Source organism: Schistocerca nitens, chromosome 2, assembly GCF_023898315.1.
Source record: "Schistocerca nitens isolate TAMUIC-IGC-003100 chromosome 2, iqSchNite1.1, whole genome shotgun sequence".
NCBI classification, from domain to species: domain Eukaryota; kingdom Metazoa; phylum Arthropoda; class Insecta; order Orthoptera; family Acrididae; genus Schistocerca; species Schistocerca nitens.
The window spans coordinates 266,067,911-266,094,997 of NC_064615.1; the positions used below are offsets into that span (position 1 = coordinate 266,067,911).

At 40.9% G+C, this 27,087-nt stretch overlaps 1 protein-coding gene across 1 annotated transcript in view; it reads right to left on the reverse strand.

The window, feature by feature from the left end:
* Positions 1-3,103: 3,103 nt before the first annotated feature.
* The window catches only part of LOC126236005 (zinc finger and SCAN domain-containing protein 2-like), a 205,314-nt gene continuing 181,330 nt past the window's right edge, over positions 3,104-27,087 (reverse strand). The window contains exons 12-13 of the mRNA XM_049945014.1: positions 7,599-8,331; positions 3,104-7,346 (exon numbers count right to left, since the gene is read on the reverse strand). Of these exons, the coding sequence (XP_049800971.1) occupies positions 6,523-7,346; positions 7,599-8,331 (1,557 nt within the window). The 3' untranslated portion in view covers positions 3,104-6,522. The remainder of the gene's footprint in view (positions 7,347-7,598; positions 8,332-27,087) is intronic.

The window sequence follows — 27,087 nt, forward strand, 5'->3', positions numbered from 1 at the left end:
AGGACATTTGCGACCCTCCATACATCCCCCCCCCCCCCAAAAAAAAAAAACACCCTCAAGCTTCTGCAACTTCCTCCATCATTATCATTATGAAATTTAAGTAGGTCATTTGGTACTTCACTTTGTTGCCCAATTTATTTCAATGAGATATCACCAAGGCACCGAACTTTCATATGCTATCACAGACTGTCAATGTCTATAACTGCACAACACTGGTGGTGCTGCTTTCATTAGAAGGTGGATGACCCAGCTAATTTCTCTGTTGCCTCTCAGCATCTGCTGTTGTTGTACACACCCCATGCAAAAACATACAATTATGTTTGATGAAACAGGAATATTGTCCTGTGCATCTACTTGCTGAGATTTGTAGTGTTTTGGGGTATTTGTAAACATCCCAACACCATTGGAAAGCTGTCGACAAGAGATGCTCTTGAGTAAATTGAATAAAAATGGTTCAAATGGCTCTGAGCACTATGGGACTCAACTGCTGTGGTTATCAGTCCCCTAGAACTTAGAACTACTTAAACCTAACTAACCTAAGGACATCACACACATCCATGCCCGAGGCAGGATTCGAACCTGCGACCGTAGCAGTCGCACGGTTCCGGACTGCGCGCCTAGAACCGCGAGACCACCGCGGCTGGCTAAATTGAATAAGAATAAATGTAGTGGGAAAGGGAAACTGTTTTCCTTTCTTGTATGAAGTGAATGTGGAGCAGTGGTGGAGCCAACGAGAAGGGGACCATTAAAAATGGTATTACAACCAATGGTCGTCCGGCAGTCATTTGTGCCATGGTGAGGCCAGTGCCTGAAACTGAGAGCCGTGGAGTAAATGATGCACCAACAAGGGCATAATGAACAACTGAAGAGTGGTAGTTGTTTTTCTGATTTTTCTCTCAGGTCCTACAATATGCATGTGCGGATGTTTGAATATACTCAAGAGAGTGGTATTACCATAGCAATTGTTAATCATGTTGTGAAAAGTAATAATGAAAATCTTGGGCAAAATATACTCCAGTTTGTGAGAAGTGTGGCTATTTATTTATTAGCACAACAGAGAGAACTTGCGGAAGCATTCCAGGGATCTTCAGCCCAGCTGGATCAAAAAGGTGGCACGGAAGAATCCGGACCACAGAAAAAAGAAAAAACTACTCTGAGAAGAGAGGATAAAGGTAATAATACCTTCATCTGGCGGTTCATTGGGGTCGGCAAAATATTGCCCAGTTATATCAGCCAGGGACACAACTTCCCGCTAGTGCTTGTATAAGACCCACCACAAATCTTACAAAATAAACGCAGCAAGAAAAAGTAGGAAAAATACACCCCAGATTGTCACTTAAGAAGCTGCTGAGATCAAAACGTGTAACAACTACTTTAACCAGGGCAGTGGCTACACTATTTGTAGTGCGTGGTAACAGGCACTTAATGATGAAAGACGACAGAAAAATCAAAAGAGTTGTCCATTATCTAAAGATATCAGCATCACTATCAGAGTTCTTGAGTCACAGACATCAATATAATCCATGGAAGCATATGAAAGTTCTGTGACTTTGTGGCATCTTCATAACACAACTTGGTCAACTAACTAGCTACCAACCTACTGGAATCTCGTAATGAGGACAATGGGGAAGTCATTGAAAGCTGGAGACTGAATACAAATATGACATGTAAGAATTCCGTGACACATTTATTCAAGAATATTGCTGCAAAAAACTACACTGAACTCATATGTTAAGTTGTGCATATACAAGCTTCAGACTGTGACTGGAAACTATTATTCAAGCTTAAGAGGAATATATTAAATAACTGTGCACTACAGAAGACAAGTATCCATTGTAATAGGAATTTTTGAGGCTGTCTATTATCACTCCTCCCCTACGTGATGAGTAGCAACCTATATTCTTTCCATACTGCTGGTTTTTTTTGGTGCTTCTTCATATTTCACTAATAAAATTTTATTTTTCTGGATTTTGGCGACACATCTTCCATGTAACTGCCCCCCCCCCCCCCCCCACCCAGTGTTTCCTACATGCTGTGGGAATGACTAATTCTCATATAAATGGAAGTTTGTATTTTCTCACTATTTAAAAGTGACAAATGGGGGAAGATCAATGGATATTAAATGTAATGTGCATGTAATAAAGTCTGAATGATGAAAACATGAGATGCAATATCAATGTATACAGCGTGACTTCCAATAGTAAATTAACATTTATTTGGATACTTGTTAACTGCTGTACATTTATCCCGTCCATGTGTTATTACTAGGGGGAGGAGGGGAGAGGGGGGAGCCAGTTATATCACAGAAATGAATTGCTCAAGAAGCCTAGCTGGAAAAACATGTCAATAAATCTTTTGCTGAATCCTGTCAATTAAAAACAGAACAAACAATTTAGAAATACAATGCAATATTTACTTCTTGAGAGTAAAATGCTAATACTCTTCAAACTCACAGTACAAAAAGGAAGATTATTTGTGAGCCTTACAGTTAAGAGAAAACTGATGACAGAAATATGATACTTTAAAAATGGAATATGGAGCAGATGAACAAATGATAAGGTGGTGGTTATCTTTCCTGTGTTTTACACACGCACTGAACTGAACCATACCTTACTTCAGCATATCACGTTGTTTAAATAATAATAATAATAATAATAATAATAATAAAAAGAAGAACATCTAGTTCAATCATGACAGCAGCACGATGAACACACACAACAGAACTGAATGCATGTATTTAGCCACATGACTATTTTTCACCTCTTATACAAGTATGTGTAGTCAAATTAGAGTTTTAAAATTTTCATCAAAGCTGTAAAGTACATTTAGTGAGCAGTTATACTGACATTTATTGTTAACAGATATTTGCAGAAATATCCTTGTATTTTAGCAAAACTTCTCAACATATGATAGAGGACTGGAGACAGAAGAGAAGGAAAAAGAAAGAAAAAAGAAATGAAACTAATCACGATGTTTGAACAGGCCTATTTATCTACTATGTCTCAATTGTTCAGCAACTGGTTTGAGAAAAATGATGAACAACAGGAACTTGTATTCACATTTTATTATGTTTGTATTAAAATGTTATAATTACACAATAAATGATTCATGATATATTCAATCTCAAATACAAAGAAAATTTATTTTAAAATACTAGATATGCGATGTCTGTAATCAGATTATCAGGAACAACTGCAAAATTATCACACAGGTCAAATAAGGTTTTCTTCTTTTCACAACATGTTATCAACGAATCACCCAATGCAGGACATATATGTACATAAAAATATAAAACAGAACTGACACATGTCACCACAAATTTTCTCTACATCACATGATCATATTCAAGGGAATTTAATTTGGTTCACTAAAGATTCTAAGACTTAGACAAACTGATTTTACAACATTATCCAATGCTTATTAAATGAAAAACTTTTAACAGAACCAAGTGAAGTAATATTTTACGACAAAAATCATCAAATTACAAAGATTAGCAATTACTGAGGGAGTTTCACTAGTTTGGCAGTTCCCTTATTTTAGTTTTTGTTGATGGTCTGGAAGAAAATTTGGTAGGGCAAAAAAGACAAAACATGAAGCCAATAAGTGTGAGTACAAAGGTGGAAAGAGGACAGTACAGAAATATGAATATCTTACTGAAACTTTCATTTGTACAATTTTCAGTTTCTATATGAAAATAATAACAGAGGGCAATCCAAAATGAGGTAGCTATGACTAACATGATGTTCCTCCAAAGGCGAGAAAAAATAAGATACCTTAGAGAGGAAACATAGTAAGACAGCTGGTAAGTAGGAGACAGAAGAAAAATTCCTTAAAATCTGGAATTAAACCTTGAGTTAGATCGAAGCAATGCTGTTTTAACAGAAACAATTAATGAAGCTGCTGGCAGATGACACTGCCAATAATTTAATAGTATGATCCAAAACTGCCTTTAACAATGCAAGAGCAATGCATTATTTTTATAGAAATAAACATACTTGTTCCCAACGGTAAATTTAAATGGTTTTGCAGCAGTAAATCTGTTATTCCATAGACTAGTTGTCCATTCATCCCTAATATATTATAAAATTAATAGTGGTCAGTTCATGGCAGTATTAATGAAATGAAGGCAGTGTATGAAACAGTCATATTTGATTACATCAAAACCAAAAAATATTATTGTTGTGAAATAATGTTTCTTCACAATGGTCAGAGGAAATGTCAAATACTTGTAAAATTTAATAGAAAAAATACCATGATCAGATACAACAATGGTGTTCATGAGAAAGCACATTGCATTTTAATCCCTGAAGACTGATCTTCAGTTGCTCAATATATTATTTTAACATTATATGTACATGATAATCCTCAGCATGCCACCTGGTATAATACGGCCAGTGGACTTAGCATTAGTAAACTGTAACAAAATAATACCTTCCGCACCTTAACCTTCAAGATTCAAAATTCATCGGAATTTTTCACCAGACTCATGACCATGATTGAAGCTGGATGTGTTTCCTCTGAATTTTATGGATATAAATGGATCAACACTCCAACAATAGCCAAGCAGATATGTCAAATACCACAAATGAGAAGTTATTCTAATATAGGTAGCTATTTAAATTACAAACCACTGTGTAAATTTTTTAGTCACATGTAGAATTCAACTCTGTAGCTCTTTTGTGGAATGAAAAGTTTATGGGCAAAGAATAATAGCATGAAGCTTATTTTCTTACAGAACGGTACTTTTAAACAGCTTAAACAAAAGTGACTTCTAATGCTTGAGCAGAAGAAGGGATGGACTACCTTTATTTAATTTTACAAAGACCCTCACTCTGGAACAAACAGAAAACTGCCAGTAACTTAAAATATGCTCAACAACGTATGGCAACTGAGATTTGCTTTCCTCTTGCAATGAATTGGAGGGGTAACATATATTGGCAAGTACAAAAATGGACAACAAATACTAGATGGAACTTCTGTGCTATCTAAAGTGAAAAATATTTTAAAAACTGCTGTCAATTATGCCACTGTTGTTATTTATAAGCACCCTTTTTGCTGCTTAATCTCTCTCTCTCTCTCTCTCTCTCTCAAACACACACTGATTTAAGGTACTTTTTTCTATTAATAATGCAATGACTGTTTTTTTCCCCCTTTAGCTGCCATCTAAAAGCTTTAAAACCTACAGTATCACAACTAGAGTAAAGATCTCCTAAGGTCTAAAGCTTCTCAAAAATACCATGCTTTATACAAAATATTTATCAGAATGCTGACGTGCAAACATCTACACAAAGGCATTTTATAATTATTGCGATCAGAAACTGAATCACTTGATATGCCACACCTAATAAGCAACATGCACACACATTGTGCAAATGAACAATGTTTAGTCATATTTTAAATATGCTGTAATGTGAGATGCAAAAAATAATACTTATTCAATAACAAGAAAAAATTAAGATGATTAATTTGTACCATGAAAAAGAACCTTCCTTTAAAAATCATGAAGATAAAGTTCCAGTTCTCAGACGTTTACTGTGAATCCATAGCAGTGATATTTACTGTCGACACCATTATTTTAACAACTATCTGAGGTCTACTCTGAAGTGAGATTTTAAGACTTCTATTAGAATACCATAATTAACTGTCAATGTAATGTCCAGCAACGTACATGAAAAGCACTTCAAGTTGGAAAGAAACCAACTTATATACTAAAAGTGAACAGTAAGGGGATTTAAGTTAGTTTAAAATCTAACATTTTTTACCAATGCTTGACCAAAAGCTGGTGCTTTCAAAAATCTGATGTGACTATGGAAAGAAATATTCTGGTCCCAAGTGAATGAAATATACACTGTTCTATAATGCATCACCAATTTGTCCTATCACATTTTTTTGGTGTGTGTCCAATCCTTTAGTGATAATTACACAATTATAAAAATTTCAAATTCTTGATTCAAAAACAAAGAATTCCTTACACTAAAAGGGGCTCAGATCTTAACTTCACAGTAGTTGATCAAATCTAAGCTCACAAAGCATCATGAAGAAATAAAGTACCGACATGTAACGAATATGCACATGTAAATTTTGAAACAATATGTAGCACAGGCGAGTCACAAACCAACACTATTCTCTTCAAATTGTGAGTTATGATTGAAATTTCTGAAGCATTTATGTTTGGCAGACTAAATTTTAAATTACAAATAAGAATAACAAACTCACTTAACAGGTGCTGAACTGAGGCTCTGTCAATTATAAAAATTACACAATAGTACACAATCTGCTGTTTCTTGCTTCAATCTAAAAAAATTGTTTTTCCTACTTACTGAATATTAAAAAATTCAAATAATTACATGATTATGCAAACATATTAAAAGTTACCTGTGTAATGTCTGAATTAATGCTGGTTGTAGATGAAATCTGAAAATATTGGCAGATATGGCACATAGCATTAAATTAGAAGACTGAAAATATTATACTCATTGGACTCAGGAACAATTAACAACTGCAAGCAGTTTATTACTGGATTCAGTACGTGGCTAGGACAGCATTTTGTGTCGGTACAACAACTGCGGAATGAGGTGGTCCTGGAAGTGGGGGAGGCTGTTGTTGCTGTGGTGGTGGCGGTGGTGGTTGTGGTTGTGGTGCTTGTGGTGGTGGAGGTTGTTGGGTCTGTGCCTGCTGCTGCTGCTGCTGCTGCTGCTGCTGCTGCTGTGCCTGTTGCTGCTGCTGTTGATGAGATGGGGGTTGCTGTGATGACTGTGGCTGTGACTGTGGTTGTGGCTGTGGAGGATGCTGGATAGCAGCTTGTGGGTGGGCAGGAGGAGGAGCTGTGGGAGGAAGCGCGGGAGGATGATGTGCCAAGTGCTGAACGACAACGCCATGGTGGTGTGGTACTAGAGACAGTTGTTGACCGACTGCTGAATGCTTGCGCAAGTGCCGGAGCATATTTCCCTTCTCCACAAAAGTTTTCCCACAGTCCGGACACGAGTGTGGCCGATCGCCAGAATGACTACGGCGGTGGGAGACCAGGTGCCCTTTACATACAAAGTCCTTAGGGCAGAGATCACAGCGGAAAGGTCTTTCGGCAGCTGCACCTTTGTTGTGTGACCGCTGGTGGAACAGTAGGTTACCCTTAAGGGGAAAAGATTTTCCACATTCAGCGCAGCCGAAAGGCCGCTCGCCCGTGTGGCTGCGCATGTGGTTCACGAGATGCTCCTTGCGGGTGAACGGTTTGGAGCAGACGTGGCAGCAGTGAGGGGTCTCGCCGGTGTGGCACCGCAGGTGGTTCGTCAGGTGCTCCTTCCGGGTGAATGTCTTGGCGCAGAACTCGCAACGGTGCGGAGACTCGCCTGTGTGGATACGCACGTGATTAGTCAAGTGTTCCTTTCGGGTAAAAGACTTGGAGCAGTACTGACAGCGGTGGGGAGACTCGCCTGTGTGCTGCCTTACGTGGTTGGTGAGGTGCTCTTTACGAGTAAAACATTTCGTACAGAAGTGGCACTTGTGTGGCGATTCGCCCGTGTGCTGGCGGACGTGGTTCGCCAGGTGGTCCTTGCGGGCGAAGGCCTTGGGACAGTACCCGCAGTGGAAGGGTGTCTCACCTGTGTGCTGGCGGACGTGGTTCACCAGGTGCTCCTTGCGCGTGAACGACTTGGAGCAGAAGTTGCAGCGGTGCGGAGATTCCCCGGTGTGCTGGCGCACGTGGTTCAGCAGGTGCTCCTTTCGTGTGAACGTCTTTGAGCAGAAGTCGCACCGGTGAGGCGTCTCACCCGTGTGCCACATGATGTGGTTCGTGAAGTGCTCCTTCCGCGTGAACGATTTGCCGCACATCTCGCAGCGGAATGGCGTGTCGTTGGTGTGCGACCGCACGTGGTTGGCCAGGTGCTCCTTCCGCGTGTACTTCTTCCCGCAGATCTGGCAGGCGTGAGGTGTCTCGCCTGTGTGCCACATTATGTGGTTCGTGAAGTGTTCCTTTCGTGTGAAAGACTTCTTGCAGATGTCGCAGCGGTGAGGCGTCTCACCTGTGTGCTTCCTGATGTGGTTGACCATGTGTTCCTTGCGCGTGAACGTCTTTGTGCAGTACTGGCAGCGGTAAGGCGTCTCTCCGGTGTGGCAGCGGGTGTGGTTGTCTAGGTGCTCTTTGCGTGCAAACGTCTTGCCGCACACCGAACAGGCGTATGGTTTGTCTGCTGAGTGCCGCTTCTCGTGGCGTTCCAAACTGGCAGCGTTTGCGAAGACGTGGAAGCAGATTGAGCAAGTCAGCATGCTCCCACCGAGATGAGCTTTGCCATGCCTCGTTAAGTCGGCAGCACTAGAGAATGCCTTCCCACACACCTGTACACACACACAAAAAAAAGAAAAATGATCAAGTGGCGTACATTGAACATAAACTCCACAACTAAAAATAAATCAGCAATTCAGAATGGGTTATACTTAAATTCCATCAATTAGAAACTATCAAAATCTTTAAATGATTGCAACAACGTAACACACTGCATACGGTACAGGCTTTTAAAAATAAACTTTTGGCATTTATCAATTACACAAAAACTTCCCATCACTTATTTCAGAAACATTTTGTTAAAAATTAAATAACACAATCTACTTTTTAGTAGCAACTGTGCATTTCCACACGACTGACTAATAATGTCAACATATTTTTTGTCTTTTACTCTGCTTCATGTACATATTCAACACATCTGATACTAGTGCTAAGAAGTTTCAAAAGCAACAAGACCAAAAAAGGTATTTAGGTGCTGCTTGCAGCTATAAACACAATTATGAATACAGTTTGTGTAATTATACTCCTGCACAACATAATGAGGACGGGGTCTAGAGGTGGGAGTGAACAGGAAAATATGGGTGACTAATATTCATTTTGCCTACTATTGTAGCATGCACTATAGAAGAATATGGTAGGAAAGATTACAACACACTTCTCAAAAAAAAAAAAAAAAAAAAAAAAAAAAAAAAAAAAAAAAAAAAAAAACACCACCATCAACACACCGGTTATGTCTAGTGGCCTATTGTGGAATAAGCTCAATGAAATGAATATGATTCAATACCTTTCTCCAACCTACGAGAGTTAGGAAAAGAAGAGTAAAAGGGGGAGGAAAAAGAGAAAGGTCAGAGCATTAAAGATATGGAAAACTAAAAGGGAGTGAAGAAAGCAGTAGTTACTGAGAAGAAATGCTGAGATCAGAGTCTTGATGGAAGTAAGCCAGAAGAAGCTGAAAAATCACATCGTATACCTCTACACGGAGGAGATGTATCACAACATGAAAAGCCTTGATAAGCTGCACCCCTGGAGAAGCCGTTTGTTGAGTGCATTTACATTTCATATGAGATGCCATGAAGAACGTTTAGTACCGAATTTCATCAAAGTAAAGTATCATATCAACTCAGCGACTGCCGGTAGAATCAAGAAATATGCCTGCCTAGCCGCGGAATATGAGAGAGTCCGCTTTACTCACTGGTGCCTGGACTCGACCAACAAAGATCTTTACAAATTACATCTGTAGCTCCCCAACCAGTTCAATTCTTGGATGTAGGGCTGGATTCATGGTGTCACATGGGCCACAGCAGACTCTGTCCAAAGAAAGGCCACCGGATGCCAAATACTGAAGTTCAAGTGTATATCTGAGAGGAAACCTCATGATGTTGCCTGCAGGACTATTATCAATCCCACAGAAAAGCAACTGGATGAGGATGCAGGATCACTTCTTAAGAAAGGACCAAATCCGCACCTGTCATGGATATCATCAGTTCAGTTGAATAGGTAGCAACGAGAATGCCCCCTGAAGCAGCCGAAGTATGTTGTGAAACCTTTTCTGCTCTCACGCAAAAAAACCTATAAAACCAAACGTCTCTAGCATGGAGAGGGCAGCTACAAAGAAAAGACCTGACATTGTGGTCTTACCAGCCGACAAGAGCAACACAACTGTGGTCCTATCTCACCAGAATTACATCGAGAAAATGCTGGGCCTGCTAGAAGACAGTGCACACCGGAAGACTGATACTGACCCTACAAAAAGTGTGGAGAGGAAAATCATGGTTCTTCTCAAAGACTCCGGCTTGCCTGATGAGGTTATTAAGGAGGTAAGACAGAGAGCATCAGTTCCTCCAAGACTTTACGCACAGCTGAAGGATCGCAAGGATGTGGCTCCATATGTTCTATTGTCAGCAACATTGATGCTCTGACATACTCACTTGCTAAGTACCTAAAGGATTTGCTTAGCTGTTACATGGGGAAACCCTCACATCACATCTGCAGCTCTGTGGGTTTTGTTGGACACCTTAACAACCTCAAGCTTTAAGATAATGACATCCTTGTAAGTTTCGATGTTTTTTCTCTTTTTACCAGACTGCCTTTACAAGAATCCTTAGAACTTATTGGCCACAAATTTAATGAAGGGACAACCAACCTCATTAGACACATCTTGTCATCGACGTACTTTCTTTTCTATGGTACCCACTATGAGTGGATGGAAGGAGTAGCTCTGGGCAGTCTACTTTCACCAGTTGTCGCCAATATGTACGTGAAATATTTCAAGGAGGAAGTCCTGGAATTAGCACACTGGAAACCTATTTGTTTCTTCCGATATGTACATGACACTTTCAGCATATGACCACATGGGAGAGACATGCTGAATGACGAGGCTTACACATCCTACTTCCATACACCAGGACATCAAATTCATGATGGAGGTTGAGGTGGACAGCATGCTACCCTTTCTGGATGTCCTGGTTACAAAAGGAGAGGACATGACCTGCTTACAAATGGAGTGGACAGTATGGTGGGCCACAGAGTGTCCTGGAAGAAAACACACACTGACCTATACTTACATGCTGAGGGTGCCACCACCTGGCTCAGAGGAATGGTATGCTCAAAATATTGGTACACAGGGCTCACACTATCTCTGACAATGAAAGTATCAATGAAGAACTCGGACATCTGAGGGTGGTTTTCCAGAAGAATGGCTACAAGGTGTAGGCAAATTTGGAAAGCCCTATGCCCTACACATTCTGTACAACCAATGGAACCAGATGAGTGTTCTCATGAGGAAACTGCCACTGCAGTCATTCCTTTTTGTGGTGCGTTATCTAGCAAGATAGGACAAATTCTTCGTAAACCCCAAGTGAAGACAGTTTTCCACCACCAGCCAAAACACAGGCACTACTTGACAGTGTGAAAGATGACCATGAACTACGGAATCCAGGGTCTATCAGATACCCTGGCAATGTGGTAAGACTTACATAGATCAGATGGTGCGTACTGTCAAAGAGCGTTGCCAAGAACAACATCGCCATATAAGATTGCGGCAGCCTAACAACCCGGCAGTTGCAGAACATTCCCTGATGGAATTGCTTGGAACTGACTGTAATCACACCAAGGTTCTGACACAGACATCCAAATTCTGAGACCATGCCATTAAGGAATCTACTGAGGTTTGAGTAATGGTATCACTGGTAAATTGTGATAACGTATTGGTACTTAGCAAGGCATTGGACCCCGCTATTAGAATGGTCAAGAAGCGGAATGAAATACTAGACAATGAACTGACCTCTGGGGAAGATGGAGGAATAGCAGAGGTGCCACCTGCAAACGCAGCACCTGGGTGTGAACCTGGGACAGAACACTGGGCTGGTGATAACAATGGGGCTAGGGGTGCTGGGTGTGGACGGCTGATGGAGTAGCTCATCAGAGGGAGAGGGGCAGGAGATTAAAGTGTGGTGCCAGACCCCCATCAGTCAGTTCATCAGTGCACCTGATGGCAATGAGGTCGTCTGCCAGAATATTGTGCCCCTTGGATACCAACATCCAGCAGGTCACCCGTGAACTATTTCAACACGAAGTACGCCAGAAGAAGTTGATGAATCACAGGATATTGTGGGTTGAAATCATACAACCTCTGCCTATGCCCAAACATCATAACTGGGACCTTGGCTGTTTTCATGCCAATGTAAAAAGCCAATTTTTCAAAGGTGGCTCACCCTTTGATTGTATATGTTTTGCCTGTTATAGGGATAGTATTGGTGGTAGTAAGAGGGTGAAAGGGGCAAGTCTTATAGTTGGGATGGTCACAGGAGTAGAAGTCATTGGGTAGAGAAACGGGTGGAGAAGGAAAATCTGGTTCGACAAAGGTATCATGGAGATTGGGAAGGTGACGAAAAGTTGTTCTAATTGTGGTGGGCAAAATGCCGGACACAATCGATCTCCTTGATGCAATAATTTACCAACAGCCGTATGTATTGTAGAAATTTATTTTATTTTATTAACTTCTATGTGCTACCAGTTTCAGCATTACACTGATGCCATCTTCAGGCCCCACTCTTCATAGTTGTAAAATCGCTATACACGGAAGAAGCCATAAAACTGGATCCGTGAATCAATCATCCTGCAACAGCTCTTTGTGGCCATGTGAGACAGACTGAGCACAGTCTGTGTCACCTGGCCACTACGAGCTTATTTGTGTTTTCTCCCGGTGAGTAGATTTTTTATCTATCCAATTATATTACATTTCCAAAATTTGATTACTTTCACTGCTATTTTACTGAGCCAGACAAACTACCCTGAACCATACCATCACCATCTACGATGCTAGCCTACACTTCATATGGTTCTATATCTCCAGACATCCACACACATTTTCATACATCATCACGATGAAAACCACTTTGTAACATAAAGCCTGGTCACGGGAAGCACCACTACATCATTTTCTTTAGTGGACCCAACTTTGGGCAATGGATTACACTGTCTATATGAAAATTTATATAAACAACAAGAGAAAAGATCAATCACAATAGTCCAGTAAGCAACATATGAGTTTGTTGGATGTGAGTGGCAAGAAAATTCACCCTAAACGTTGCAGTGCCTGCTGCTCTCCCTGTAAATCAAAGCTTGGAGTGTAACCCCCCCCCCCCCCCCAAATATCCTCTGTCATTTCTATCCATTTTCTACTTTTACCCTAAATAACGAAATGTGTGAGATCATCCACATAAGTGCTAAAAGGAATTCGTTAAACTTCGGTTACATGATAAATCAGTCAAATCTAAAGGCCGTAAATTCAAGTAAATACCTAGTAATTACAATTAAGAACAATTTAAATTGGAAGGAACACATAGAAAATGTTGTGGGGGAGGCTAACCAAAGACTACGTTTTACTGGCAGGACACTTAGAAAATGTAACAGATCTACTAAGGAGACTGCCTACACTATGCTTGTCCGTCCTCTTTTTAGAATACTGCTACGTGGTGTGGGATCCTTACCAGATAGGACTGACAGAGTACATCGAAAAAGTTCAAACACGGGCAGCACGTTTTGTATTATTGCGAAATATGGGGGAGAGTGTCATTGAAATTATATAGGATCTGGGATGAACATCATTAAAAGAAAGGCTTTTTCGTTGCTGTGGAATCTTCTCATGAAATTCCACACCAACTCTCTCCTCCGAACGCGAAAATATTTTGTCGACACCGACCTAAATAGGGAAAAACGATCACCACAATAAAATAAGGGAAATCAGAGCACCTACGGAAAGATATGCGTGTCCATTCTTTCCGCGAACAATACGAGATTGTAATAATAGAAAATTGTGAAGGTGGTTCAATGAACCCTCTCTGCCAGGCACTTAAATATGATTTGCAGAGTATCCACGTAGATGCAGATGTAGGCATCACATTTTCCTTCTGACACTGGATCAACAAGTAGAAGCCTAGTTCCTAAACTCAAATTCCTCTTTTTTTACCTTTACTATGTGTTATACGTTTCCAATATAAATAAGTATTAGTTTCTCTGCCTAACTCAGTACTGTCAAAAAACTATTTACATCATATTCCTGTAAACTGAACAAAAATTATAGTTTAAAAATGGGTAAGATTTATTATGAGTTTCATAACACTCTCATGTACTTCATGCTATGATTCATGCAAAACTGGTGGTTGTGCAATCAACTGATATCAACATGAAAAATCTGTGAAATATTGCCTGGCGAAGTTCTAGATAGTCCAATTAAAATTAGAGGAAAACGCCAAATTAATGGATTTATTTTGCACATATGTTGTGGTGTCACCGCCAGACACCACACTTGCTAGGTGGTAGCCTTTAAATCGGCCGCGGTCCATTAGTATACGTCGGACCCGCGTGTCGCCACTGTCAGTGATAGCAGACCGAGCGCCACCACACGGCAGGTCTACAGAGACTTACTAGCATTCGCCCCAGTTGTACAGCCGACTTTGCCCGAGATGGATTACTGACAAATACGCTCTCATTTGCCGAGACGATAGTTAGCATAGCCTTCAGCTACATTTGCTACGACCTAGCAAGGCGCCATATTCAATTGATATAGAGATTCTATTAATGTATCATCAAGAGCAATGTTCTACAAATGTGGATTAAAGTTAAGTATTCCAGAAGCTACGTACTTTTCTTTATAGCATCATTACGTATCCTGTTTCAGACCTCACGCCAGCCTGCGTGAGTTTAAGCGCGTGCCTTTCGGCTTCCTCTCATTGTGTCTAGGCTGTCTTGTCTAGACACAACATATGTACCAGAGTATCACAATAAGAAATGCAGAAAATTTCCATAATCATCATCATTTCATGCACTTTATGGTAGCACATATGCTCCTGCACAATCCACTGACTTTTGCACCTCAATTTCTTATTTTGATCAAGTATTTTCCTGTACCATCATATTCTCTCATTAGTTTCTTGCGATAGTTTTGCCACTTTCTTAGTTGGTAACAACAGCTTCCATAACCATGTGCGTCAATTCCTTTCTTTCCAGAAAAGGGGAAAAGAATGTAAATAGCACTTAAAATTTATGACTGTGCACATTCTCCTCCTCCTCCTCCTCCTCCCAAAACATAGTTACAAAGCTGGGAAAAATTCAGGCATCACAATAACAATAAAAACTAATTATGATGGGCTGTTGCTTCTGCCAAATGAAAGATAGAGGAAAGGGGAGTGTTCATAGATTAAACAGGGAAACTGTCTGGAATTTCATGTCAATGTAGAAACCTTATAATAGCACAACAGGAAAGTCTATAATGGGAAGTCAGAAACTTTTAAATTTGAATTTAAATGGATAAAAGGGTGAATGGGCTTGGAAACAACACAGAAAACCACACTGGCGAACTTTTAGTTTACATTAAATCCCAGGTCAACGATGTTAACCAAACAAGCTACAAATGAAGTCCCTATCTGCAGAGTTCTGAAAGAGTCGTAAAGCAGATGAAAACTTCATAATGACTCTGCAGTTAGATATTGTGCTTTATCAGTGTATACTCTTTGGGATCTTTTATTCTCACTTAACATGTCATTGGCTGAAGTGTCAACACAGAAACCAGAGCAGTCATTGCTCATCAACTGGTATACCGCAGTTCCTGGGTTTCAAGAGGTGGTTGTGTTGGTTATTTTGTATGTACATACATTGTCACATGTAAATGAAACCTGTTGACTGATGTTTTTAACACCATTACTTTCAAGAATACCACCCAATTAACACAATTACACAACAGTCTATAACACTTACAATTGAAAAGTGAACATCCTTAAGTAAAGGCACCACCTGTATGCATCTTTATTTACATATCACAGAGCTTGTACACTGTATGTGGTCCAATCACAGAATGGACACCTACTGGCAGATTGTTTCCCATCATTTCATTATCTTGAATAGCAGCCACCTCTAGCCAAAATTATGTCATGCATCATTCAATGAGGGAAACATTCCACGTGGAAAAAATATATCTAAAAACAAAGATGATGTAACTTACCAAACGAAAGCGCTGGCAGGTCGATAGACACACAAACAAACACAAACATACACACAAAATTCAAGCTTTCGCAACAAACTGTTGCCTCATCAGGAAAGAGGGAAGGAGGGGGAAAGACGAGAGGATGTGGGTTTTAAGGGAGAGGGTAAGGAGTCATTCCAATCCCGGGAGCGGAAAGACTTACCTTAGGGGGAAAAAAGGACGGGTATACACTCGCACACACACACACATATCCATCCACACATATACAGACACAAGCAGACATATTTAAAGACAAAGAGTTTGGGCAGAGATGTCAGTCGAGGCGGAAGTGCAGACGCAAAGATGTTGTTGAATGACAGGTGAGGTATGAGTGGCGGCAACTTGAAATTAGCGGAGATTGAGGCCTGGTGGGTAACGGGAAGAGAGGATATATTGAAGAGCAAGTTCCCATCTCTGGAGTTCGGATAGGTTGGTGTTAGTGGGAAGTATCCAGATAACCCGGACGGTGTAACACTGTGCCAAGATGTGCTGGCCGTGCACCAAGGCATGTTTAGCCACAGGGTGATCCTCATTACCAACAAACACTGTCTGCCTGTGTCCATTCATGCGAATGGACGGTTTGTTGCTGGTCATTCCCACATAGAATGCATCACAGTGTAGGCAGGTCAGTTGGTAAATCACGTGGGTGCTTTCACACGTGGCTCTGCCTTTGATCGTGTACACCTTCCGGGTTACAGGACTGGAGTAGGTGGTGGTGGGAGGGTGCATGGGACAGGTTTTACACTGGGGGCGGTTACAAGGATAGGAGCCAGAGGGTAGGGAAGGTGGTTTGGGGATTTCATAGGGATGAACTAACAGGTTACGAAGGTTGGGTGGACGGCGGAAAGACACTCTTGGTGGAGTGGGGAGGATTTCATGAAGGATGGATCTCCCTACCAATACTGGCATACAGCTTATGTCTCATGTTACATGGGATGGGCAATTCTTCAGAACTCATGCAGGTCCACAATACTGCTTTGCTGAAATTCAGTTTGAGCAGCAATTGAGTGCCTCAATGGAAAGTTTATGATGTTTACTTTCACTATTATGCATCCTAACAAAGGCACAATCTACCTATTGTTGAATACAATGTTACAGGCTCAACATCTTGATGTTCAGTACAAGGTACACGGGGGGGGGGGGGGGGGGGGGGCAGGTTCGATTTCAAGGGATGCAGTTGTGCCCAGCAAAAGCATTTATTTCAAGCAGCAATCAGTCTCAAATAATGTTTATTGTATATCCAGATTTTGGACACTGTGTGGCCATTTTCAGTACAAGTACATAGCCCCAACAGGATTACGGGCATACATAAGAATTTTTCATGTTACAACCTACATTTACTAGACTGAAGATGGCCACACTGTCAGCAAAAACTAGATAGACAATAAACATTACTTGTGACTGACTGCAGTATCGTTTACTACTTGAGATGGAGGGGGTGGGGGCACTTTAATCAGACAAATGAACAAGCTGTGGTTAGTAATGGTTATAGCATAACAGACAATTTGCAAATCACAAGCAATATTATAGAACAGAGCAATGAGTATGAATTACCACACTGTTTGGAGATCATCCACAGAGAAAGCTTTTGACTCCGTTTCAACAAAATCTGCACAACAGCTCTAGAGAAACAAACTGATCAACATATGTATACTTCAAGGCTATAGTTTCCATTAGAATTCATCAAGATAGAATGAAATTCAGAATTGATAAAGAAGTCGTGCAAGGAGGTTCCACACAAACAGAAGCAATCTCAAAGAGTCCCAGAGGAAGTTTTAAGGTAGTTAAAATGGGAAACCAAGAAAGAAATGTGTGCAAATTCATTTTGTTAGTGACACTGTACTGTTTGCCTCTAGTGCAGATAAACTTTAACAACAAATGAATAAACTTAACATAGCAAGCTTGAAACTAAGATTCAAATAGTGTGTTTTCTGGTTTTGATTTAATGCAGACACCCGTGGAACTTTAATACAAAAACCATTCAAAAGCTGAGAGTTGCTCAGGAAGCAGTTGAGGTTTGAATGCTGGAACTTATTATGAGATAGAGAAAAATAAACAAATGGATCAGTGGGCAGACTAGAACGGAACTCATAATTCAGAATGAAAATGATGCAGAGGTGTGTGGATCATGAATTTGGGTAAATGGTTGGTTGATTGACAAACCAAAGAATTTCTTTTCTGGATTCCCAAGAGATAATAGAAAACTGAGATGATCTAACAGAAGGTGAACAGATGACATGAAACGCTTTTGCAGTTGCAAATATGGACAACCATCAGCCATGTAATGGGATGACAACAATGAAAATTTGTGCCAGACCCAGATTCGAACTTGGATTTCCCACTTATCGCATGTGGCTGCCTTACCATTAGGTTATGGAAGTTTGGGTCTGGCTGCAAAGTGTGTTCGGATAGTTTAATCGTAAGACTCTGCAATATCATATATATCTGCTGATACCGGGCAATGACTTTCAATTAAAATTTCCTGTACGGGAATTACACAATGTGTATTCAAGTACAGGTTGTAATGCAGTAATGACAACATAAGGAAGTTTAGGCGTGGCCGTGAGTTGTGCAAGGCTAGCCACTGCAGTTAAGGTGAGTGCTCATGTATAAAGCAGGAAATCTGGGATTGAGTCCTGGTCCAGCACAAATTTTCATTGTCATCATTCCATTATACAGCTCACGGTTGTCCATATTTGCAACTGTGAACACATTTCATGTATTTCATAAAGGCTCTAGTCACCACAGTGCCCATTCCTTCAGACATGGAGGCTTCTATCCAGCAGCAGACATCGAATAGATGACGGCAATGAGTGACACACTCGCTACTCTGTGCACAACATGGAATGGCAAAAAACTTTGAACTGATGCCCCTACTGCACTCTACCAGTTGCCATGCATGTAGGGTGATTTAACATAATTTTTGGCCGATTTAGTTTATTTTGGTTTTATGTTTCACTTTTGAGCAATAATGGTTACATTTTTTAGCTTCATTACAAAGAGAGATTGTTTAGTTTATAAATGGAAGTGTGACTGAGTACACTAAATGCTATCACATACTTTCAAATTAGACCATGTTTCTCAGTAATATACACTGCCTAATAATAAATATATAATAAACAACACAGAGTTTTCAGAAGGGGAGGATACAAAATGAAATGCACTAGCTGAGAGGCTATGTGATGTTATTTAAGTAATTACAACATTAAGTCAAATTTACAAAGAACTTGGAAGTGTGAGCCCATTTATCAGAATGAAGTTGCACCCCCTCTGGCTTAGATCCATACAGTGATTCGGTTGGGACGGAAGTCAGAAACCCAATGTATCCTCCAAAAGGCATGCTGGCCCACAACTGTTGTAACTGGTCCTTGACAACCTGAACACTGGCACTGGGATGGAGTTAACAATGCAAGCTGGTTCTACTAGTCATACTATGTACAGATCTGTAGATGTAACTGGCCACAGGAATGCCTCAACATCACAGACAGTTCACAGAGACGTGCCACATGTCACGACCGAGCACGGTGATGCAGGGGTTAGCACAATGGACTCACATTCGGCGGGGCAATGCTTCAAACCTGCATCTGGCCATCCCGATTTACGTTTTCTGTGATTTCTATAAATCGCTTCAGGCAAATGCAGAGGTGGTTCCTTTGAAAGGGCAGAGCCAACTTCCTTTCCCATCCTTCCCCAATCCGACTGGACTGGTGACCTCGTTATTTGTCACATGTGAAGCAACGCGTGAGGATGCAAAGTGTCTGTGACATATCGTTGTGCCAGCTGTCACCTGAAGTTATACACCATTGCTCCTTACACTGTGAGGCCAGGAGTAACACTACTGTGCCTCTCAAACACATTGGAAGAATGGGGCCTCTCCCCAGGGTGCCGCAATATTTGTCGACAATCGTCTTCCAGAGTAGTGCAGAACTGCAATTCAATGCTGAACACAATGTGACACCATTCATCAGCAGTCCACACTTCCCATCAAAAGCAGCAGTTTGGGTTGTGATGTTAGTAGCAGACAACACACAGTACGTAAATTCCTAATCTGGCTGCTGCAAGTGTCTGATGAATTGTTCAGGATGATAATTGTCGTGCAGCGGAGCCACTACTTGTTCTCAGACAGCAGGCGCAGATGTGAAAGTGTTATGAAGCACCTGGTGCTCAATACGGAGATACCCCCTTGTGGTGGTCAGATGAGACCAACTAAAACCTTGATGACGAGTATGCCTGTCCTCATGTTCCCATCCAATCCAACATTGGGCCACTGTCATATCCAAATGCCCCACAAATCTGAATATGACACGATTCAACCAGCCAGCTGAATGGAAACCCACAATGAGATCCCCTTCTAAATCTGTGAAGTGTTGATAATGCTGTCTCATGAGGATGCATAATCTCCTTGTCCTCCACAGTAATCACTCAACATCTGATGCCATTCAAGCTCCTTGTATTGCCTATCAGGTCTGGTAACGATATTAAACAAGAAAAATACTAATACACTCCACTGGCAGTTCTACTTGCCACAGAGAATTGCAGTTATATACCCACTAATTATATTTATACCCACTAATTATGTGTACGTGTACAAAGTTACATTGACACCTGACAATGTCTTCTAAGCACTTCGTGGTTTTTAGCAGGTAGTGTATTATGGGAGAATAAAATTTTTGATTACTTTTTCTTCCTTCACTAATCAAATCCACACATTAGACACTTTTACTTTAGGTGCATTTTATTCCACGCATTGCTGGTAAAAATATGCAGAAAGCACTACTTGCGAGCACATCTGCAATGTTATCTCCAAAAGCTAATGACAACTAGGAAATAAAGAAAAGTCAAGAGATGACCAACCATTGCAAATATCAGTCAAGATTTTGCACAAATTGGAATTATTATATCTGTACAGGAAAGAAGATCTCCCTGTTTTATATGCAGTGCAGTCAACCCATAAAGCCTATTACATTTCTGCACTCTCATTAAAATAGGGTACATTCTCGGTGACATTTACATCGTAATGCCACAATGACACCATGTGGACCGCTTTTGCTGGGCAGAATTCTTGAACACATTTAACTGTGATTTCTAGGCTTTGTGGATCCTTCCAAGACACAAGCAATGTTTGTTGTAGGTGAGCAAAAGTTTCACCGTAAACAGCCACTTGAAGGCAGGGACTACATGATGAAAAATGGTTTAAATGGCTCTGAGCACTATGGGACTCAACTGCTGTGGTCATAAGTCCCCTAGAACTGAGAACTACTTAAACCTAACTAACCTAAGGACAGCACACAACACCCAGCCATCACGAGGCAGAGAAAATCCCTGGCCCCGCCGGGAATCGAACCCGGGAACCCGGGCATGGGAAGCGAGAACGCTACCGCACGACCACGAGATGCGGACGACTACATGATGAAATCTAGCAATGTCAGAAAGACAGTTTTCTGAGTTTACAGCTGCTTCTTTATGAACTCTGTACTTGGGTTTATAGTTGCCTCCAGAGTTACAGTTTCCTGAAAAATTGGATATTAGAGGCTCAGAGCAGTGGTTCATGTGTCAGACATACAACCCCACTCTTGACAGGGTACAGATGGGCCAGTTTGGAGTGGGGTCAGCAACATAGAGATTGGATCATGAATGAATGGAGGTGTGTGCTCTTCACTGATGAACCTTGTCATAGTTTCCAGTATTACTCTTGTCAGACATTCATCTTATAGAAAATTGACAGCTAGAGTAACAACACAGTGGAAGATACCAGTCTGATGGTAATGCAAGGAGGTACCATTTGGATGAGCATACGGAGCTTCTCACTTTCACCGAAGGATGAAACAATACTATTAATCTGAATAGGCCCATGAGGTTCTACAGCAATATGAGCAACTTTTCAGAGTTGCAGACTTCCTCTTTTTTGGCTATAAATCCATTCTCTATGGTGCATAAATTTCAGACAGGTGAATATAGCCACCTGATGGATAAGTCAGCCAGGTCCTTGGCTCTGAATCCTGTACAGCACAAGTGGAATGCACAAAGAAGACTAACTACAAGGAAGGATGAAAGGAATGTTTAACATTCTGTTGATGAGAAGATCAAGGACAAAATGGAACTAAACAAGGATGACAAAGGAAACTACCCACGTCATTTTCAAAGGACTCCATCATGTCATTTGTGTTAAACGATGCAGGTGGAGAGGGGGAGGGGGAGGGGGGGGGGGAGAAAAAAAGAAAAAGAAAATGCTTACAAGAATATAAGGAGTTTACAATTTGTTTTTAACATCCATACAAAAGAAAACATTAGCATCAACTGAAACAGTATTAGTTATTCTGAAATCTTCCACATAAACCTGAAAATCTGTGTGAAGAGAAATTAAAACCGTTCCATATAAGGGACTTTTTCTCTGAGTGTATTGGCAGAGATAAACTAAAATTCATCTTCCACCACTGCACAGAATAAATGATGGTGATGGGAAGAAATGAAAAACACAGATTAAGCAAACAGATATTTTAGAGAACACAGCACAAGAGAAAAATAGTTCCTAATTAAGTCTCCAGAAATATTTAATACCAATGATATTTACTAACATTATAGCCACTTGACAGGTGTGTGTGTGTGTGTGTGTGTGTGTGTGTGTGTGTGTGTGTGTGTAACGGGGGCGGAGGCAGGGAATTGCTGCGGCACTCATACTTGGAGCCGTTTCTTTGTATAACTGCCAAAGATTGGCAACTTGCTTTAAATGTTCCAAAGCTGTGCACTTCACAAAACAAAAAATCATAGTATCCTGTGATTATAGTATCAATGAGTCACTGTTGCAACTGGTCAACTTATACAAATACCTAAGTGTAAGACTTTGTAGAAATATGAAATGGAATGATCACATGGGCTCAGTCATGTGTAAAGCAGGTGGCAGACTTTGGTTTACTGGTAGAATACAAGGCAAGTGCAATCAGTCTACAAAGGAGATTGCTTACAAATTATTTGTGTGACCAGTTCTATATTGATCAAGTGTGTGGGACAAATATTGTACCAAATAGCACTAACAGGGGATAATGAATGTGTACAGAGAAGGGCAGCATGAATTCAAATGGTTCAAATGGCTCTAAGCACTATGGGACTTAACATCTGAGGTCATCAGTCCCCTAGACTTAGAACTACTTAAACCTAACTAACCTAAGGACATCACACACATCCACGCCTGAAGCAGGATTCGAACCTGCGACCGTAGTAGCAGTGCAGTTCCAGACTGAAGCGCCTAGAACCGCTCGGCCACAGCGGCTGGCGGCAGCATGAATGGTCACAGGTTTTTTTTACCTGTGGAAAGGTGCCACAAAGATACTGAAAAAACTGAACTGGCAGACTACTGAAGATGTGAACTGTCATGACAAAGTCTACTGATGAAGTTTCAAGAATCGGCTTTAAATGGTGACTAGGAATATACTCCAACTACCTACGTATCACTCACCTAGAGATCATGAGGATAAGATTAGAATAATAACAGCATGCAGACGCATTCTTCCTGCACTCCATCATGAATGGAACCGGAAGAAATCCTAATAACTGGTACAATGGAACATACCCTCTGCCATACACTTCATGGTGGTCTGCAGAGTATGAATGTAAATGTAGATAGTTTTGATGAGTGAAGGGAGTACACGAAATTGTTTGGGAATCTACCGTAAGAGTTGCAGTATTATCTGCAGTAAGTTGCCATGGTGATCAGGATGAATTTCAAACTTAGAAGGAACTTAACAAAATTTAAGACAACCAAACATATTCAGAATAACACCTAGACAATTGTCTGGTGATGCAAAGTTGTTTTTTCTTTAGCTCACAGCAGAAAATGACATGAAGATACCAACAATATGTTGATTAACAAACTTTCCAAGGAGGAAAGTTGAGGGAATTTCACTCATTACTTGTTATGTGAAATACAGAAAATTGTCTCTTGAGGTAATGTACATTGAAAAAAATACCAAGGTAATGAAAACTACATATGAGCCAGTTCATCATGGCATTTATTTACTAAGTTACATTACGCTAATTTCAATGCAGCAGTGCCATGGCCCCAACTGCAGCAGGTATAGCTAATGAGCACTTGGTATGCAATGACAAATGACAATGAAATTTAGTTGACATGTGGCAATAAATTCAACAGGCTAGTATGGATAAAGCAACCTACTACACAAGGTACTTTGTGGAAACTTTATTGGTAGGGACCGGAAAAATTACCAATTTGCAATAAATATGAATATACATGTGAAGTCTGCCGCAAAATGCAAAAACATGAAATTACCTATTAAATAGCATTCCATTGTGAACTGCATCCAGATTAACTATTTCATTAGAGGTAGTTTGAAACTGCTTTATTTTATGCATATAAATACCGAAAATGTACTCAGTTTTCAGTTACTGGTATTTCAAATCATATACTGAAGCCTAATTTCTGAAGACATTTCCCTAAGAATGTGTCTGCAAAATAAAAAGTGCGTGAATGCCACTATGTGTCAGTAGGCTTGATGCTCAAGTGTTATGTCAAGTCTGGGCAGTTCAATGGTTTGTCGAAGACAAATGCCATGTAATACAATGTGAGGTTCTATTGTGGGACCTAGCATCTTAGAACAATGAGATGCTTACATTTGTCTGCTTGCTCAAGATCAAAAGTTGATATAATGTGTACCCTTTAATGAGGCTGTGTACAGTTTAATGAGTCAGTTTTAGATGGCAAGTGCTCCAGACTGGGTTGTGTCAAATACTTGTAGAGGTCAGAATTGAACTACTGTGTTTACGACACTGCCAACATCAGCACGCAATTTCACGGTAGTTTTTATCGAGTGCACTGCGCTGTGCACTTCTTGTTACTTTCTTTCCTTATCTTGAAATTAGTAAAGAAACTAATCCTGGGCCACCACATAGTTTCATTACAACCAGTAAAACACCAAAGGGATTCAGTAATCCCTATGAACATGTGTGAAGTTCTACTTTCCCAGAAACACAGAATACTGGTGTAGACTGGCTGCCCTGTAAGAGGGCTTGTTTCCTCACACTGTTCCTCTCCCCTCTGGTGGTCATAATTCTGGTTTGTTTATGCTCGCAGGCAACTGCCAGTTTATAGTGTCTGCTCTCGGCACTATAGTGCAACTAAAACAAAACCTGTTAATGTATTTCTACCACACCGAAAATCTTCCCCCCAACATGTGAATAGAGTTATTCACTCTTCTATTTCAATGTTAGGTAACTTGTCAGTTGCACAGCTATGAAACCCATGAAAGTTCAAAATCAATATCTTATCACGTTGGATGGGAAACGTGAAATGTTGAGAAACGCCTTAAATCAGAGACGTGAAAATGGAACTGCTTCTTGATGTAAACAATTATCTGTTGAAAGTTTAAACAGAACAAAATGAAGAAAACAAGCAATGATTTTTTAGGGAGAAAACTACTGAAATTTTTACAAAAGCAAAATTCCTGTCAAAAACCTTGCAAATCATCTGACAACTTATTTGCTGAGTTATATGACATTTGGTGAGAAAGTTATAAGTCTGCAAAGTTTAAAAAATTGTGTGAAATTTATATGCTTCTGTCTCAACATAATGACTATAATTCTGCTTCTAACCCAGATAAACCAATGAAACTGGTATCACTGAAAAGCTAATTACACTCATGCTCATAAATTAAGGATAATGTTGATACATGGTGAAACAACGCTCTGGTGGGGGGATTGCGGGTTTAAATCACCTCGGGGTATGACCATGCGGAGCATTTGACCTATGGTTGTCGCACAGTGGCGCTGGCAGTAGTCCACATACACAGAGATGTGTTGGTGCAGGTCAGAGAATGGTGCAGCAAGTAAGTGTGCAGATGTTTCCAGACATGCTAATGGTAATTGTGTGTTGAAAATGGCTTAAAGAACACATACTGATGACTTTATTAAGGGTAGAATACTAGAGCAACTGGAGGCTGGTCAAACACAGCAGGTCGTAGCACGGGCCCTCCTTGTGCCACGAAGTGTGATCTCAAGATTATGGCAATGATTCCAGCAGACAGGAAACGTGTCCAGGCGCTACAATATGGGACGTCCACAGTGTACAACACCACCAGAAGACCAATATCTCACCATCAGTGCCCGCAGATGGCAACGGAGTACTGCAGGTAGCCTTGCTTTGGACCTTACCACAGCCACTGGAACAGTTGTCTCCAACACACAATCTACAGACGACTGAACAGACATGGTTTATTTGCCCGGAGACCTACAAGGTGCATTCCACTGACCCCTGGTCACAGGAGAGCTCATAAAGCCTGGCGTCAAGAACACAGTACATGGTCATTGGAACAGTGGTCCCAGGTTATGTTAACGGACGAGTCCAGGTACAGTCCGAACAGTGATTCTCGCCGGGTTTTCATCTGGCGTGAACCAGGAACCACATACCAACCCCGTAATGTCCTTGAAAGGGACCTGCATGGAGGTCGTGTTTTGATGGTGTGGGGTGGGATTATGATTGGTGCACGTACACCCCTGCATGTCTTTACATTGGAACTGTAACAGTTGGTCAGGTATATTGGGACGTCATTTTGCACCAGTATGTCCTCCTTTTTAGGGGTGCAGTGGGCCCCACCTTCCTCCTGATGGATGATAACGCATGGCCCCACTGAGCTGCCATCATGGAGGAGTATCTTGAAACAGTAGATATCAGGCAAATGGAGTGGCCTGCCTGTTCCCCATCGAGCACATCTGGGTTGCTCTTGGTCGACGTATCACTGCGTGTCTTCAAACCCCTAGGTCACTTCAGGAGCTCAGACAGGCACTGGTGCAAGAATGGGAGGCTATACCCCAGCAGCTGCTGTACCACCTCATCCAAAGTATGACAACCCATTGTGCGGCCTGTGTACGTGTGCACGGTAATCATATCCTGTATTGATGTCGGGGTACATGTGCAGGGAGCAGTGGCACATGTGTTTCGGGACGGTTTTCTCAACCTATCACCAATACCGTGATCTTACAGATCTGTGTCGTGTGTGTTCCCTATGTGCCTATGCTATTAGCACCAGTTTTGTGTAGTGCCACACTGTGTGGCACCACATTCCGCAATTATCCTTAATTTATAAGCATGAGTGTAGTACAGCTTGACATTGACATGCAATGTGACAGGTTTCTAAGAATTTTCATGTTCAAGGTCATGGACCATAACCTTTGACCTTGTGTATCTCAAAACACTCCACCCTCATTTTTTTTTTTTGAGAACAATATATTATATTGCTCCAATAAGTTACTATAAACATGGTAAATATCAAGATGGCAC